Genomic DNA, 20,077 nt, shown 5'->3' with positions numbered 1-20,077 from the left:
TCCCCGAATTTTGAAAATATTCCGAAATTCCCCTGCGGCATTTTTAAGCCGCATACTATAATTTTTTGGCCCTAAGCCTATAAACGTTACAAACTCCCACCCTTCTTCAATTTCATCAGTAAGATCACCCAAATAGCTTCCAAGCTTTAACGGAGGTTCCCTATCTTTTTTACACGTAAACATAATACTGTCTGTGTCACAATAAATTACGTCTTCAGGTCCTACAGTCACAAGTAAATCATATAATTGTAGCCTGGCCCATGAAGTAATAAAACCGGCAAGGACAACATTGGAAAATTGCAGAGGTACATTTTCGGTTTCCAAGTCTTTATATGTTAGAATAAGATGTTCATCACCAACTGGAATAACACTATGAACCTCATATCTCGGTGTAGCAAGGTACCTATGGAACTCTGCCCCACTATCAATAATTACACACTGTGTCATATCTGTGCGCTGTCCCCATTTTCCGTATAAGGAATTGAGGTACAACTTCGCGCATTGTCTAAGTCCAGGGTTCGTCCTAATATTATCTTTATTTAATTTTATGCCTTCGTGAGCATAGTAATCGTCAATATACTTATTTTTGTCTTCTTCAGTTTTACACCAAGCAGGATAGCCTGAAGCTTCCTGCTTCATCTGAAGAAACGTATTCACATAGTCCCGGAATAAACTAGGTGAATTCCGATCTTCAGAACCCATGAGTTCAAATTCCCATATTTCATAAATTTTGACGATTTTATATCCGTTTTCAAGAGCACGGTGAAGCTCTGGTGTACAAAAAGTTCCAGTTAATGCGCGTTCAGTATCACTATGTGTGCAATTATCAATAGTTTCTCCTTCCATACATAGCCTACAAAGTCCAAATATTAATCGGCTTTGTGCTACATACGGTAAGATGGGAAAAAAGAGTTGTTTAGGAGCCAATACAGTACATTTTACAATCCCATGAATTTTTCCCACATCTGGGAAAACCGGCCCCTTATGCACCTTAGGTGCCCCCACCGGAAGAGGTTTCCTTGCCATGACGTAGGGGTATAACGATGTAATATCATAATAAAGAATGGATTCATCGTCCGCACAATTCACATATGAACGAAATACTTCAGTACGGCCTCCGTTATAGCAACTCTTAGGAATAAGAAAGTCAGCAGTAGTATCACAATGTTCTTTAAGGAACTTTTGTAAATCTACATCTGTGCGTACTTTATTATCCCAAGAGCACTCCCATATTTCATACAAATTCATTTTTAGAATTTCTGTGAAATATTTTCGCCGGATTTCCGTATGTTCGTACCTTTTTTCAAATGTGCTGTACGGACCATGTGCATTATCTATTATGGCATTACGGTTATTTGGAAAACACGTTTTACAGGCATGCCAGTAACACCCCATAAATTCGAACACGGCATTAAGCTCTGCATTGTATCCGTCAACATTATACCTTCCAAAAGATTGTTCTCCGTTTCGTCCAGCATGCTGGATTTCTATACCCATTTGGTGTTCCATATACTTTAGCCATTTCATTGCTTTTTCGCTGGTTTTTGTTTTATAATGGTACCCCAAAGGTGGTATAACAGAAATACTTTCTTCTGGAAGATATGATGTACGATATGTTTGCATGGCTAAACTTGCAATCGTAGACGATACTAGAAAACATTGTAATCCACCCGTTTTCTCTTCTATGATATTACTAAATTTAATAACAGCTTCTGTGAGAATTCTCACATCATTTTCACAATATTCCAGCATTTCCTTTTGCAAATTAAATTGCTCTCCCAATTGCACCCGTTCTTGGTGCCATCCCTCCAACCGCTTTCTTTCTTCACCAGATCGCGATTCAGGATCATAGTACTCTATTCCCGGATATGGTCCTACATAATTTTGGTTCTCTACTGTATTAAACAAGTATGGGAAATCTCCCTTCTTTAAATTTTCTGAAAGGCCTAACGTCTTAGGTAATTTTGATAATTTTACACCAACAAACAAATAACTATCTCTAAAAATAATTTTATTATGAATAGAAATACTAAAAATCTTTTGACCCTGTATTAAAGTTTTTGGAATGATATGCTGGGACTCAATGAGAGATCTCAAACAGAAAATGCTATCAAAACGACTACCATTATGACTTATGACACATACTTTACTAAATAGGGGTCTATCTAATAAAATATGTGTAATAATTCATCAATGGTTTTAAAATAAAACGAGCGGTTACCGTTTTCATCACCACATGTACTGCAGGCTTCATCAATGCCGTTATTCATACATTTATGGCATACATGTCTAGCACATACCAAGCAAACAACGTGTTCCCGCTCCCCACGCTCATTTTCCGGTTTGAGCATGGTTTCTACGTCAAAGACAATATAAAGAAACCTCTTGATATGAGTAGGTTTTACTTTCTTCACATAACATGAGTGACCTTCCTGTACATGTTCACGACACGTACTGCAAAAGTATTCACCACATGTATGATCAGATTTACGTCTTCTTAAATCATAGAGTGCATTACAGTTGATGCAAACTTTCACATATTCACACACATTCTTGCCAATTTTATTACCTTTTAAGTGATTGTCGAAACATTCACCCCTAGTAAAATATCTATTGCATGCATTGCATTTCATTTTATACATCGTAACATCAAGTTTATGCATATGTTCGCAAGATGAACACATTAACTCACACTTATGAAAACGATTCAAACCATTAAAACCCTTTAAACAATGTAAACAATACTTTTCTTTTCTTAGAAATGACGTTATAGTACGAATAGGACGAAAATGTCCAATACTTCCCCTTTCATCGTAATAAATATAAATGGGTTTTGCATCTTGTAACTCTGGTCTTTGTACTTGTGTTTCCGGATAACGTACTCTAAATTCACGTTTGCTTTCGGGTACTTTTTCATAAATAATAATTTCATAGTTTGGAGTTAAATGTTTCTGAAACAATTCTACGTCATTCAAATCGCAACCATCTTTAACGCTAACACCTGCCTCAGTACAAAGCTTAATTGCTCTACCTTTTAATGTATCTCTAGTTGGATCTGTTAAATTACTCAAATTTTGACGTGTTTCGGTATGCTTTGCTATACCCCAAGCAATACTTTTAGGTAAACAAAGTTTGTCATTATCGGTTCCCGGAAGCTCAACCAAATGTTGTACTAAAAATTCATTTAACGGCAAATATTTGTTTAGTGTGGAATTATTATCACGTGTTCTTCCTGCACCAAACATCGAATTTACTATATGAAATCGAAAGAGGACATGATTACCTAAAAGGAAGTCTTCATTACTATTTAACACTCTAGTAATGGAAGCTAAAACGGACTTAGCAGAAATGTCTTTGCGGCGTCTCCATGGAACATACACTGCTTTCTTATCCTTACTATTGGAGGAATCAATGTACATTCCAACAAAATCGTTAGGTCTCGCATTGTTCAATACATTATCCAATGCGAAGTTCATTAGGTTTTCAATATAGGCCGCAGGATTTCTAATTTCTTCATTTCCCATTGGCCTTACCGCAATTTCATGTCCCACCAAGTTAAACTTAGTGAAACTTTTTCTGCTTTCATGTACTACTTCGAAATTACCTTCCCCTGTATTTTGAACATCTGTATGTCCGCTACGTTCACTTGGAGGAACGTAACCGGAAGTACTAGGTTGTGGAGAGCCCATTCCGTAACCACGAGTATCCCGTGAACATTGTACACTTGATACCTGTACTGCATTATTTACAACATCCACAGGATTTTGTCCGTTTTCACATAACTCGTTTAATAAAGCCTCCACATAATCAGATGTTCCAAACTCATCGGAATTTACTAAAACTGCGGAATTTTGATTAGTTTGTGTACCATCTGCTGCTTCATTTTGTATTTGTTCATTAATAATTTCATCAATTAAATTAAAATCTTCTTCTTGAAGTATGTTTTCCAAGGGTTGACTTTCTTGGTGGACCGAGGTTACGGAATTTTCAACAGATGGCGACACATTATTATGAACCAAAATAAAACGCGATCCATAATTACAAAATTCGGCTACCTCTGTTGCATTCATCCTATCACCTTGTGCGCAATTAAAATAATTAAAATGAATGAATTTATCATGTGCCCACTGATACATGACTTGCTCACGGAAAAATCCGTGTGTGAACAAGTCAACAATGTCAGCACTAGACATTGCATATTGCAATATAAGTGCTTGATTATCATGATAAAAATTAAAAAGAGCTGATAGCAAGGTATCATACCTTTCACTGCCACGAAATCCCTGGCGTTGCTTATCCATAATTCTCCACCAGGTCTCCAACACGCGTTCCTTAGTGTGCAGGCCTTCTATAACTCCAGCCAAATAAATTTCGTCAATTTCGTTAAACTCGTTTACGTATGATGCACCGAGAAATTCCATCTGTAAAATATAAAAACAAAAATTAGTTTACATTAAAATAAATACAACAATATATAAAAATATAGATCATCATTTAAATTCTGCAAGAACTTCGTTCTTAAAATAGAGTGTAAACATTTTTAAAATTCTGCAAGAACTTCAATGTTAAAATGGACTGTGATCATCATTAAAATTTTGCAACAACTTTGCTGTTAAAATACAATGTAATCGTATTAAAAACACGTTTTGCACAATGATAAAACAACTTTCGTATGTTTTAAATAAAATATTACTGTAAATATTTATCAGTTTACAAATTTAAAAATAATACTTTATATACGAATATTTAATCAAAGTATAAAAACATAATCATTCAAATATGTATAGTATGTAAATATACTTACGATGATCTTCTAAGTAAATCTGTTATGTATTGTAAACTTGAGATAAAATCAGGATTTCTTCCTTCCTTTCTTCTTTTGTTTTTTCTTCTTTTGTTGTTTTGAATTTCAACAACTGCAACAATACAGTTAATATTACTACTCTTTTGTAAATATAATATTTTAATATTTCTTTTATTATATGTTTGTATAAATTTATTCACTAAGTAAATGTTGTGTTCAAGGTACGGTTACCAGCATACATATGATAATATTTCCTTAGCAACGGGGGTATATATACACAATGCCTAACAAAAAAAAATAACAAAACCAGTTTAAACCGGTTTAAACACCTGCAGCAAAGCAAACAAAAGAAATTCTTAGCATTAGCAACAAAGAAATTTTTTTAAACCCGCTAACATAAGGTACAAATTACATCATATTGTGTAATATCACTGTTACTAAATTTAAAATATGTTAAAGCACATGTGTACGAGATTACAAAACGAAATGCGTTTGGGTACGAGACTACAAAATGAAATGCTTTTGGGTACGAGACTACAAAACGATTTGCGTTTGCGTACGAGACTACAAACTGTGTTGTAGCTTATACAAGTAGTAGTGTTATACTCCGTGTTAATATTATAATTATTATTTTGGACGGTAATTAAATTATATTTCATGCAAAGTATACGTATACAAAACGTGTACGGTAAATGATAATACATTTTTATGTTTATGTTCGATTAAGTTTGTGTAATACATGTATAAACATGTACACAAATTGTAAATAAACTTTCATATTCATGTTCGGTTAAGTTCGGAACTATTTGTGTGGTACATTAACCAATATGTACAAAATTTTACATACATTTTTGTTTGTTCGGCAATGTTCGGAAAAGTTCGGTTAAGTTTGTGTTAACTTGTTTAAATTTTTAATTATTAGTGTTTTAAAAATAATGTATACTAGATTAATGTAAAGAAAACACATTAAAATTCATCCGCCATATTTGTTTCTTCAAACAACGCCACCTGTACCATAACATTCACATTAGAGTGTATAAGACTGTGCGTGTGTGTACATGTACCATAGCAAGTTACCGAGAGTTGTTTGTCCGGCAATACATCGCGCAGTTTGCGGGCGGCAATATTTTACGCGTCCCGCGTCGCAAAAACCTTTTTTCCGGGCGCAAATACCACGCGGCGCGCACCGGTCGCACTAAAAAACGCGCGGCGCGCACCGGTTGCGGTAAAAAACGCGCAAAAATGGTATTTATTTTAGTAATATCATTCATTTTACCTATTCATACAAAAATATATCCTTTAATAAACATATTTCCAAAGTTTGAAAAAAATCGACGCCATATTGTTTATGCAAATTCATTAAATTTTTAATTTAAAGTTACAATGTTCTAATCTGTATAGTAATGTTCGTTAGATCCTAACGATTAAGAAAATATCTTTCTTTTCTTTCTACGACCAATAGTTTGGCCAAAAAAGCAAAAAATGTAAAATGTACTTTTTGAACGTGCCTCGTATAAAATCGAAAAAAATAAAAATTGTTCAAATGTATCATGTAGGGTGTCTTTCTATATAGATTTTGACCTGATAAATCGATTTCTGTTGTCCATTTTCACCTACGATGAACCGTTTAGGATTTATGACCATTTAAAATTATTTTCAAGTTACAGTGTTCTAATCTGTATAGTAGTGTTCCTTAGGTCCTAACATTCAAGAAAATACCTTTCTTTACTTTCTACGACCAATAGTTTGGCCAAAAAAGCGAAAAATAAAAAAAACTGTACTTTTGGAACACACTGTATAAAATCGAAAAAAATAAAAATTGTTCAAATGTATCATGTAGGGTGTCTTTCTATATAGATTTTGACCTGATAAATCGATTTCCGTTGTCCATTTTCACCTGCGATGAACCGTTTAGGATTTATGAGCATTTAAAATTATTTTCAATTTACAATGTTCTAATGTATATAGTAGTGTTCGTTAGGTCCTAACGATTAAGAAAATACCTTTCTTTACTTTCTACGACCAATAGTTTGGCCAAAAAAGCGAAAAATAAAAAAAACTGTACTTTTGGAACACACTGTATAAAATCAAAAAAATAAAAATTGTTCAAATGTATCATGTAGGGTGTCTTTCTATATAGATTTTGACCTGATAAATCGATTTCCGTTGTCCATTTTCACCTACGATGAACCGTTTAGGATTTATGACCATTTAAAATTATTTTAAAGTTACATTGTTCTAATCTGTATAGTAGTGTTCGTTAGGTCCTAACAATTAAGAAAATACCTTTCTTTTCTTTCTACGACCAATACTTGGCCGTCAAAAGCGAAAAAATAAAAAACTATACTTTTGGAACACACTGTATAAAATCAAAAAAATAAAAATTGTTCAAATGTATCATGTAGGGTGTCTTTCTATATAGATTTTGACCTGATAAATCGATTTCCGTTGTCCATTTTCACCTACGATGAACCGTTTAGGATTTATGACCATTTAAAATTATTTTAAAGTTACATTGTTCTAATCTGTATAGTAGTGTTCGTTAGGTCCTAACAATTAAGAAAATACCTTTCTTTTCTTTCTACGACCAATACTTGGCCGTCAAAAGCGAAAAAATAAAAAACTATACTTTTTGAACACACTGTATAAAATCAAAAAAATAAAAATTGTTCAAATGTATCATGTAGGGTGTCTTTCTATATAGATTTTGACCTGATAAATCGATTTCTGTTGTCCATTTTCACCTGCGATGAACCGTTTAGGATTTATGACCATTTAAAATTATTTTAAAGTTACATTGTTCTAATCTGTATAGTAGTGTTCCTTAGGTCCTAACATTCAAGAAAATACCTTTCTTTTCTTTCTACAACCAATAGTTGGCCGTCAAAAGCCAAAAATGTAATGCTAGAGCCCTACATACCCACCCGCCACTGTTAGCCCCCACAAAAAAGTGTTCAATTTTATCATGTAAGGTGTCTTTCTATATAGATTTTGACCTAACAAATCGATTTCTGTAATCCGTTTTATCGTATAATCAATCGTTTAGGAGCTACGCCCTTTTAAAGTTATTATACGGAAAAAATCTTAGTCTTTTTGCATCAACGCCACCTATATAGCAACACATGTCAGTAGCATACATGCTTTTGTGCGGTTAGCATCACATCGTATCGGCCTCGTGTTATTTGTAGAACCGGCATTTCCTCATACGTTTACCGACAAATTCATTTTGTCGTTTCCCGTCTTTTTTTTCCCGCCATATATTAGTGCTTCGTATGTGCTTCAATCATCAAACAAAACAGTTTATCCTAGGTAAGTATTAACATTTTAACATTTCTATACTTTACATGTTCTTTCCCATAGGCATATCTGATAAATCCATTTCTATTATTTCAATTGACACACATATTTTTAAAGAAAAAAATAGTCACTTAAAATTTCAATAAACGCGTGCATATACACCACTGATATCAACAAATAAATTATTCGTTTTTGTTTATTTGGTATTCCGTTTCTCATGGCTTACACAAACTTACAGTTTCTGTGTTCAAAATCAAACTTTCTCCGTTCCTTTTAAACACCGTAAATTCCATTCCATTCAGCTAGAAATAAAAAAGGACCTGAGGCAGCATTCAGGTTATCCTCACCCCTCTCACGCACACCAATACATGTATGTGTGGTTCCTGCATTTTTTCTCTGTCTCTCTCCCTCTCTTGCTGTTTGCGTTAAACTACAAACATATTCTCCCCCGCCCCTCTCTTCTCCTCTCACGCACACTAACGCATTTATGTGTGTTTCCCGCATCTATCGTTCGCGCTCTTTCCTTCCTCCTCCCGCCCCGCAACAGCTAACACCCCGTTCCATAGCCTACAATAAAGCAAACTTTTTTCTTTTTTTTCCTCCCTCTCTCGCTCTCGCTTTGTTATATGTTCACGTTCATACCTCTTTTCCTAGATAGGTAGATAACTTGTTCGTTCACTATAGGTTTCTTAGCGTTTAAATATCCACAAAATACACAACATTTCTGGTTTCCGTATTTCAATCTTCACAAATAAGTCTCATAACAACGGTTTTATCTGACATTTATACAATAAATAAAAGCAAACACAAGTCATTTTAATTCGTGTAAATACATTTAAAATCCAAGTTCAATATTTATTTATATAAATGGTAAATTTTAACTTACTTTTTTTCCTTCCAGTAATTCCAAAATTATTCTCCAAACAACACAGTCACAGAAAAAATACAAAAGTCAAGTTTCCACAACGCTAAAAGCACACTATATAATCTGGTCTCATTTCAAACTTCGTTATATATATTCGTTAACCTGGGTGGTTCCAGCGTTCACACACACACACACACACACACACACACACTTCCGTTTTTTTTCACAAAAACAAGTACAATAGCTATTCTTTAAAGTTAACAAGAATCTTTTACAGAAAAAGGGCTTTTTTCTTTTCTTTCTTTTTTTATTCTATCAGGGCATGATGCTAAATGGAACATTTTTCTGTCTGACAAGTCAGAAAAATCTTTTTTTTTCTAAAAACAGTTACGTTCAAGTCGAAATTACAGGGAGTCTCATCCCTCAACAATAAATGTCACATACATTTTCTCAAATAACTTTCTATATCCTAACAACTTAAAAGATCTTTTTTTTTCTTTCTTTTCTAAAAAGACTTAGACATACACGTGTGTCGCAACCAACATGACGTTTTCTCATCCACACACACAAAAAAAGTTTCGCTTTCTATTGTAGTAATTTTAACTATTCCCACGTTAATTTAAACTGGTCCTTTGCTCAAAAGGACACTACACTTTCCCTATGCAATCTTGTGCCATGTCTCTCAGTATGAGGCAATCTAACATTTTCAAGGTATTTCTTACATTCTCTCTCCTTCAGTATACTCATTGCTATTTCTCCATAGGGTGGATGTTACAGTACCAATTAAGCAATGTCCAGAGCACAGTTCGCCCCCTCCACCTCCAAAAACCCTGGAACACACACATACAAGCAGGTGTCTCCTATTTCTTTCTTTTCCATGCATTAGAAATTACAGTCCCCCCAATTAAGCAATGTCCAGAGCACAGTTCGCCCTCCACCTCCAAAAACTGGACCACCCAAAATTACAGTACACCTGTGTATATGTTTCTTTCTTTCTTTAGTACACATCAAAGAATTCTCTCCCTACTCATGCCATTCTTAGGTTACATGACTTTCTCACGTCCTGCTGTTAAAGTATTTTCTGGCTTCCAACAGTTAAACTTTCTCAGACACCCATATGTTACGTTTCACTGACAATATATTCTTTTCTTTTAATGACACAATGTTCCAATTGTAACAGTGTTACAAAAAGCTTGTCAATTTCAAATTGTATCCTTTTCTTTCATGTTTCCAAACTTTCTAAAAGTCATTTCAGATCTCTCTCTCACCTCCCATGGTTAGACTATTTTCAAACATCCATATGTTACATTAAATTGACAATTTTCTTACTTCCTTAATTGACACAATGATGGAATTACGAGACAGCTGTATAAGAACTTCTGGTATACATTTAACTCGTTGCTATTCACTAAACAAAGGCACCCTGCAACGAAGGTATGTGGACAAACTTCGATATGACTACTAAGCCCCCTCGAATGACGAGGAGCTATCCTGGGGACAGTTTCCCCCCTGCCTCCCCCAAAAATTAAGGGCCTGGTCCCACCCGCCGCTTTCAGCAGCAAAATACCAGAAGCGATCTATTATTCATCTGGAAACTAATTGTTGACCAGCAAGAAAGGAAGATTTTTTTTTTGTATTATAGAATAATTCTTTCTTTCTTTCTTTCTTTCTTTGATTTTTAAGAAGACTGTACATAATAGTTTTATCCATCTGCACTTTTCATTACTTTTCTTAGTTTCCTTTTTCCCTACTTCTTATCCTCTCTATCTTAACGAAAAAGCTAATACAGTAGAGGAAAGTCGGATAGTATCGGACAGCGTATAGAATCGGACAGTGTATAGTTCACTATTTTCGGAACAGGATGGCGACTCTTTAGCCACGTGTTAGTAGTTCTTCGTGAGGGAAGCGTGGCGGCAACATTCTGAGATAGTACGTTGAAAGGTGTACATGTGGTGCGACGATTTGTAGTTTTTGTGCGATTTGTGGCTGCACGTATTTACTTTTGTCGGCTAATTACAGAAACAAAGGTAAGTGAAATATGAATTTAAATAGTTGTACATTTTTGTTGTAGTTTTATATCCTAATTGGCATTATATCATTGCCTTCATTGCAAGACAAATTATTTCAAGACTCTTTATTATCATGCATGTTGGTAGGGTGGTATCGGACAGGGTGTTGGCGGGCAATATCGGACAGCAATATTCGAAGTTTGAACGCGAAATCTTATAGTTCTCTCATGTTTTTCAGGTAAAAATGGACAAGAAGAGAGGTAAATGGTCAGAAGAAAATATGAAAACAGCAATTGAAAAAGTGATAAGTGGTGGAATGAGTAGAAGAGAAGCAAATAAACAGTCTTCCGTCCTGAAAAGCACTTTAGATGACAGGGTAAGATTTCTTTCTTTGGGAAAAGAAATTCAAGTAAAATTGCCAATGGACTTTTACGGATGAACAAGATAAGTTACTGTATAATTTTGTCAAAGATCTGGACAGCCAGTTGATGCCTCTTAACAAAAAAATAATTTTTGAAACCAGCATTTCAGTTTGCTGAACACTTGAAATTGAACCATAAATTTAACAGAAATAAAGGACTAGCCGGGAAAGATTTTTATTATTCTTTCATGAAGAGACATCCCGATTTAAGTTTGAGGTGTGCGGAGTCCACAAGTTTGCAGCGGGCTATAGGATTCAACAAGAAGCACGTTGGTATATATATATATATTTTGACAAACTCTCTGAACTTATGAATAAATATTATTTTAAACCATCGAGGATTTTTAATGCTGATGAAACTGGTGTGTCAGTAATTTATGAAAATCAGTTAAAAGTTGTGCCTATAAAAGGGAAAAAGCAGGTAGGGAAATTAACATCTGGAGAAAGAGGCAAAAACGTAACAATTCTTCTGTGCATAAACGCGTCAGGTGATCAATTTATCCCTCCATTATTTGTGTTCCCAAGAGTAAGAATGGACAAAGAACTTACGAAAGTTGCTCCCGAAGGAAGCCGTATTTGATGCTCAACCAAGCAGTTGGATCAGCAAGGAAGTCTCTGAAATTCGACGGAGAAACAAAGATTGATTGCATAATTTGTGGGGAAAACTTTGATGAGAACTGGATACAGTGTAATTCGTGCAAAGGTTGGGCACATGAAAACTGTGTAAGTCTTAAGAGAGATGTATTTTATTGCAAATGTGATATTTGCAATACAACATAACAATCTGCAGTTTGTAAGGTATGTAAGAAGACATGTAAGGAATCTAAGAAGGTAATAACAGATCTGTCCGATATAAACCGCCAGTTTTTTATATCTTGAAAAATTAGACTTTTACATTTTTTCAGTTTCTCTAAATTTTGTAGTAAAAGTGAAATATGGTTTATATAGTGTTATAAAGATATGTATGAGGATTGCACATATGAGGTTTTCATTTAATTTCTGATTATCATAAAGTTGTTACATCACACGTTCCTTAAGTGTCCGATACTACCCGACCTTCCCCTACATCATATTTTTAGTATATGCTATTAAGTTTGTAATATTTCAATAATTAAGAGTACAATTTTACAAACATTTTATTCTGTGCAATACAAGTAATTACGTATATATAGGATGTTCTAAAAATGGTACCCATGGACTAAAGAGGATTATTCTACAAGTCAAAATAAAGCGAATATATATATATATATATATATATATATATATATATATATATATATATATATATATATATATATATATATATAATTGTATACTTTCGTGTTCTCGTCTGGAGACGCGAATTGCACTATGTAGCAACGTCGCAGATAAAGAACCTCAGAGAAGATCTACCAATCCATCAAATAGTTACATCAATTCTTTCCAGATGGCAGTTAAAGTCAACAGACGTAGCCACTAGCACCACTTATTAGTGTCACTGGAACTGCTTAATGAATTCGAGGACCAATGGTAATAGTTCCATGTTAATGTGCGACATTGCCGTGAAATTTTGATTTTCCATAGTGGTTGAAGGAGTCCCCGGAAGATATATCATTATAGTATTTACGCTTTATTTTGACCTGAATAATAGCGCTTTGTTGTTCGTGGGCGCTATTTTTAGAACACCCGAATGGAAAGCATGTGTTTTGTCTAAAATGTTGGAATTTTCGAAATTGAACCAACATCCTGGTTTGGGCCTACACTGCTAAAGCGCCTAATGGTGAAGAAAAATGCAACGTTGGCACGTCGTTGTTAGACAACAATGTAGGAAAAAGTGTGTAGTTTAAAGTATCCTGGAGCAAGAATATAATTGATGGCTACAATGAAAGATATGAAGAAGGATCACACGCGACGTCAATCCAAGGCAGTGGTGTCACCATTAGAACGGGGGGGGGGCAGATATGAAAAAGAAAATGAATTTATTCACGGCATTAATGGCTTAGTGATATCACCGAGACGAGACAAGAGGATACTTGAATAAAATTAGAAAGGATTTAAATTTCAAAACTCAAAAATCAGAGAAAAATCGATAAACATGAGTTATCGCAATACAAAGTCAAACGACTACTGTGACCATGTGAGTGCTTTAAAATAGAAGCAAAACTTTTAAGCTACAAGCCCTTTACAAACATACAACTTTGAGAGATACAACTCAATTCTACATGCTTTCTCATTATTCAATTCTTGTGTCGTCTAGAAGCAGAAGTGCATGTATCATCACATTTCCAGACGATTGGAACGAGACAGCTTAATTATCATCTACCCCTTCGAAGGTGTAGGGGTAGCGTGCCTACCTGCCACACGGCATTTGTGTAGGTCGAACGTGGGCACGTATTCTGCTCGACCGGCCATCCTGATTGAGATTTTCCTTGGTTTTCCCCTGGTGCATGTCGGGATAGTCCCTTCTCTAAGGCCAGAGCCACTTCCTTCTCCAGTCTTGACTCACCTAAAGGGCCGATATGGCATCGGAGTGGAGGTTCTAATCTCTCCTTGTGTCCTTTCCTTGAACAAACAAATAAATAAATAAAGTTTGTAATCTGCTGAGCATCATTATTCATGTACAGGTCCCTTCTCGGCTCGTAAAATTGTGGTCTGATCTCATTTCGTTGAATGGTTGTCTAGTCTCGTGTCTCTGGAAAGTATGGTTTTTCGAAATGGGTGACATTCATAAGTCCTAAACGGCACAAGTCCTAAACGGCATAAGTCCTAAAAATATAGGCACTAGACCTAAATTTTAGGACTTGTGCCGTTTAGGACTTGTGCCGTTTAGGACTTGTGTCGTTTAGGTCTTGTGCTTTTTTCATTCATTTGCTTTAGTTCTGAAATTCACCACCACCACACGAAATTGCGACGATGCAACAACTAGTAGGCGATGATGTTACGAACGTAGCTAATTCCAACGGTAACAGTTGTATTTGTACTACCAAGATTATTATTATTATTATCTGTTCTGCACTTATACACGAATTACATAATATAACCTATTCCATTCTAAGAATTAATTATATAATTGGTTAAGAAATTAGTTTCTTTCAAATAGCGATACGAGAATCCCAAGACAAATTCCTAAAATAAATAAATATGTTTAAAAAGCATATTTTACCAGACTTCTGAAACCAAGCAGTCATTCAGAATTGTAATTTATACTGTGTGGAGTGTATTTTTTTTATTAACAGTTGGATAAAATTTACCAAAATTTACTTAATTAGGACAAAAGCTCACTAGACATTTCACGAGTGAATATTAAATACCAACTGTATACATTAAAAACGCAGTAAATTTAAAATTAAACAAAGAACATTTATAATGCAATACTATTACTATATTTCACAGTGTGTTTTGATAGAGTTGATATGTATAAGCAAATAATAATAATAATAATAATAACGCTAAATACAATACGTTTGCAGAAACCACTCTATAATCATTTAGGGGTGTAGCCTGCAAAGTTTTCTACGAGAGCAGGCTTTTTATATATTGAAAGCAAACCAAAAGTTTATTTCCAGAATACGAAAGCTTGAATAATTCTCGTTCTGCCTAATCTTTTGAGGTGGGGAATTCTGTACAGGGAGGGATTTCTTCTAGGATTTTTTTTCTTCTTAATTGTAAGAGATTCTGTAAGAAGAATAATTATTTCTTCAGGTTTCATCATAAATTTTAAATGTTATTCTACTTGTTCTTCTTGGTAAAATGAGTAGATATAGTTTTGTTATTAGCAGTATTATTCACATCTATTTTAGTAAAAATGAATGTGATTTTCTTTAAATACCTGCAGAGAAATGGAAAATTGATTAATTCAGTTGCAAGAAAGTCGTTTGACATTGTAACTTAAACAAATATAAAACAAATTTAATTCGACCTAAGTTTGTTTATAGTTGTTCAGCCTAATGTGAAATGATTTGATATTAGGCCGAATTAGGTTTGTTTTATGTTCGTTTCAGTCACAGTGACAGACGGCTTTCCTGCAACTGAATCAATCAGTTTTCCGTTTCTTTGCAGATGTTAAAAAAATTACATTAATTTTTACTAAAGTAGATGTGAATAACACTGCTAATGACAGAACTGTATCCTAGTCATTTTTCCGAAAAGAACAAGCAGAATAACATCCAAAATTTATAATGAAACTTGAAGATATGGTTATTCTTCTTACAGACTTTGTTAGAATTACTAAAAACATTATTACGAATGCAGGACAAAATCCAAGAGGACAAGACCTTGAAAATTCTGACAAAATGAACTAAAATCAAGGGACAATCTTAGGCGCAGCCTAATAAAAGGATGATTATTCTTTTCTTCAAGTGTCACACACCTTTGACAGAGGGAGGGGCGAAGGAGACTACAATTAATGGACGATATCAAAACAGATAAATCGTACGTGAAGAGAAAGAGGTTAGCGGAGGACCATGGACCGTGGAAGCTTCTCAATAGCAGCAAGTGGCCTGCCAATAATGGCAGAATACCTATGATGATGATGATGATGATGCCATGCACCTAAAAATGTTATCTGTAATTCTTCACTTTATTGAAGTAACCTTTTTAAAATACTGAAAACTCAATAGAACATGTAAGACTGTTGTATAGTAGTAAGTATAGACTATATTTCACATTTTGATCTTTGCTAAAAAAATATCTTGATCAGTATTTCAGAATTCAAACAAATATTTATACAACGCTTAAAATAAGACTCCTATATGCTACGTCATGAAGATGAACATTTAAAAATAATTAAATAACATCACAGTTAGCTTCACAATTAAACGGAATGGTTTAACAATAACATGCTGAACGTATTTCAAATGTATTAAATGTATAACAGATAGGAGTACCCAGAACTTTTCATGTGGGTGAATGTGAAAGTAATTAAAGTCAAGCTACCTTTTTATTATATCATTTTTAGAAATAAGTTTTATTGGGTTTTCCGTATTTTAAAAGAAAGAAAATATGACAGTTGAAGGAAAAAAATAATTATATAGGGCGAGCACTGGTAAATCAAGCTGTCCATAGGATTTTGTCCGCCTTGTTAGAATTTTTCTTGGATTTTTTATCGCTTGGGTTTTGTCCCGGCTCTCGTTACTACAGCCATTATATGCACCTACATGACTCCCGATGTGCATAAAAACACGCTAGGAGTCAAGCATTTTGGTGCTACATTTTAAAACATGAAAAATAAATGCAATCCGTGTCGGAAAGGACTAAATTTTATAAGAGGCCCACAGTCCGTATATTTGTATAAATAAGGTTACTGAATTTTATCTAAATCAATCTGTATTACGATATTACCTTTTATTGTAGCACATAACAAGTTAAACATTTACAACTTTAAAATTGAACATGTGATTTTTTACAAGATGGATCTTCTGTTATATTTGATTTATTTTTCGTTTCTATGACAACTTAGACTCATATACTCAAATCACTATCATGACAAAACATCATCGCCTAATAATAGAAAAGAAATTACTTCTATTCAAGGATCTGCCCTTACAATAAAATGTTGAAGCCATACGTCACAGTTTCGCCACCCCTACTCTGCCCATTCCGCCAATAGGATCGCAATGTTTTGAGCCAATAAACATGGCGGAAACGAAAGTAGCAAATCAGATGATGTCGGAAACGAGAGCAGATAGATTGCTTTTGGCTTCATCGATTTAATAGGATGAAGATACATATGGGCAGATCCTCTATTTATAACATCCTTGCTTCTATTTCTTTTTTCATATTCTTCTTCTTTCTTTTTCTTTACGAACAGTTTGTTCATATTTTAAAAGTACATTTTGCCCATAAATACAAATAAAGATGTTAAAAATACAAGTATCGTTGTAATTTCCCTTTAATAAAACCTTCCAACATAAAATTCCCTGTCTCCAAAGATTAGGCAGAACAGGAATTCCAGGTCCGCCTAAAGATAAGATTATTTAAAATACTTTCTACAGAGTGCTGAGGGGCCTTTAGGCAGAACGGCAATGAATCATGAACTCCAAACTAAAATTTTTAACAAGGAGACGTGTTTATACAAAACTGTCCTTTTTTTCTACATTAATAAATTCCAGAACACTTGAAATTTTTATTTTAAAAAAAAGATGTTAAATATATACAGAACTCGTAAATTTGAGGAAAAAACTTGCATAATAAACTCTCAATGGGGATCGAACTTGAGACCCTGTGTGTAAGTCACAGGCGCTAGCAACTACACAAGCAGGGAGTACTGTTTCAAGTAAAAGCTTCACCCTCTTCCTACCGAAGAAGAACACGTTTGTAATTCACTTACATATAATACCAACATGTAACACTTCCCAATGATAACATTCCGATTTTGATAAAATTTGGCAGGTAGATACTACACATAAAATAAACGAATCCGTGTTTTTTACTTTCTACGGAAAAGCGGTTTTAGAGGGCAAGTTCCCACCCAAAAGTTTGAAAGTTGACGCCCGAAAGGCAAGAAGAAGTGGATTGAAGTGAATGAAATTGTGCACAGATATTGTAGACGTAAAATAAAAGAATATGTATTTTCTATTTTTCTTAAAAAAAAAAAAAAAACGCTTCGGTGGGGCACGCACCCCTCCAAACCTGTGATCACAAAATATCAAAAGTGCTAAATACAGTATATCAGAAGTGCCTAAAGGACATGATGAATTGCAACGAAACTTTGTGTAGTGACAATATGCAAAAAATAAACGAATAGGGGCTTTTTATTTTCTGCGGAAAACGGTATTAGGGGGCAAAAGCCCCAAAACAAAATTTTGAAATTTGACGCCCGAAAGGATATTCCCTGATCTTACATCTACAATATCTGTACAATTTCATTCTCTTCGGTCTACTTCTTCTTGCCTTTCGGGCGTCAACTTTCAAAATTTTGAGTGGGTGTGTTTGCCCCTAAAACCGTTTTTCCGAAGAAAATAAAAAAACATGTTAGTTTATTTTTTGCGTATTGGCCCTACACAAAGTTTCCTTGGAGTTCTTCATGTCCTTTTAGCACTTCTGACATACTGTTATTAACACTTTTGATATTTCGTAATCAAATGTTTGGAGGAGTCCGTGCCCCACCCAATAGTTTTTTCTAGGAAAATACGAAACACTTATCCCCTCATTTTACGTCTACAGTATATGTGCACAATTTCATTGACTTCGGTCCATTCTTCTTGCCATTGGCAATCTTACAAAGTCGAATCCCTCCTTCGTAATCACGAATTTGTATAAGAACGCAAAACTCAAAAGTAAAAAAACTCAGCTATTGCTTCTACACTATTTCAATGGTTCGTACTTTAATACATCCCTTTCCCAAGCATGGTTGCGGCATTGATTAAACGTAATGTTCTTGTATTAAATAAATTTACTTTAAATATATCTAACAAGGCACGGTACCCAGGTGTAACACGCCGATTGTGATAAGATTACACAGATATAAAGAACATCGAAAAAGAAGCGACACGTATTTTTTTTATATCGGCCAACAAGCACATTGAAAGGGTGAAATAGGGTAATATAAATGGGGTCAAAATGAGATTATGTGGAATATAGCGAGAACGAGAAGAGATATCGGAAAAGTTTAAATGTACAAAATACTACCCATAGTCGACGCAATTCAATGAGTTAGAACGCATCCATGAGAAGAGAGCAGAACATCTGGGAGTGGACCAATCACGTGTACAACATTGTCATAATTTGTTACGGAAATGAGCGAAAAGGATAATAAGGAGCAGGAAGAAAGAAGAAACGAAAACAGAAAATACGTGTTTTTGTTTTGGGTGCATACATCACCCATATGCGAAAAAAAAAACGGTTGATTTATCTCAATGCACGAAGATAGGATAACACGCAGGAAGGATGCAAACGCTGTTCGTATAGGCGGCCAGCGAGACAGTACTGCGCAGTGGGTTGCATATATCGGGTAAAGCTAACAAAAATTCATAGCAAAGTAGAATGTAACAGCAGCATACGTAAGATACTGGGCACAAAAACAATTCTTGACTAAATACCGAGAGACAAAAACGACGTTTCTCCTCATACAAGTTAGTGTGAGGAAATCAACAAGTACTGTGCAGTAACCCGAAAAATATAAAGGTAACCAAGAAAGTTCTGTCGCTTTTTCACCCACCACCTTCGAACATCGATATGTCACTTAAGACGTACCTGCAAGATCAAAAATAGTCCCCATCAGAATTGACGACCTTCTTCCAACGTTCTGGATGGCCATGAATTCCATCGTGGTAGAGCTTGTTGGACTGTGAAGCGAAGAAGGTATCAAGTGCATTTTGCACCTCTACTAGGGATTTGAACTGGAGTCCTCTAAAGTGGTTGTGCAAGGAATGGAACAGGCGATAATTGGACGGCGAAATGTCCAGGGAGTATGGCGGATGCATTAATGTTTCCCTTCCAAAGGCGTAAAATGGTGTCCCGGGTCACCCTAGCTACATGGGGCTTAGCGTTGTCCTGTAACAGGAGGACCCCTTGTGATTCAGAAGTGCTGGCTCCAGAGTTTTGAATTTTTCTTGCACATGGTTCAACTGCTGACAGTACACAATTGCATTGATGCTCTGACAAGTTGGTAGTAGTTCCCGATGCACGATGCCACGAGCAGACCACCAAACACACAGGACAGGAGAACCTTCTGATGCAGTGCTGGTTTCGGCTGTTTTGGA

At 34.9% G+C, this 20,077-nt stretch overlaps 1 protein-coding gene across 2 annotated transcripts in view; it reads right to left on the bottom strand.

Moving 5' to 3' along the window:
* The window catches only part of LOC145669116 (uncharacterized), a 71,182-nt gene that overhangs the window by 14,619 nt on the left and 36,486 nt on the right, over window positions 1-20,077 (bottom strand). The window contains exon 1 of one of the 2 annotated variants that reach the window (XM_081737456.1): window positions 13,730-14,015. The exons of the other annotated variant lie outside the window; for it this stretch is intronic. Within the exon in view, the coding sequence (XP_081593582.1) occupies window positions 13,730-13,993 (264 nt within the window). The 5' untranslated portion in view covers window positions 13,994-14,015. Of the gene's footprint in view, window positions 1-13,729; window positions 14,016-20,077 lie in introns of those variants that run through there. 2 annotated transcript variants of the gene reach the window in all.

The sequence above is a fragment of the Thermobia domestica genome, chromosome 13 (genome assembly GCF_964235325.1).
Source record: "Thermobia domestica chromosome 13, izTheDome1.hap1.1, whole genome shotgun sequence".
Classification (NCBI taxonomy): domain Eukaryota; kingdom Metazoa; phylum Arthropoda; class Insecta; order Zygentoma; family Lepismatidae; genus Thermobia; species Thermobia domestica.
Note: the sequence above shows the minus strand (reverse complement) of the source record. Positions and strands in the feature narration are given on the sequence as shown.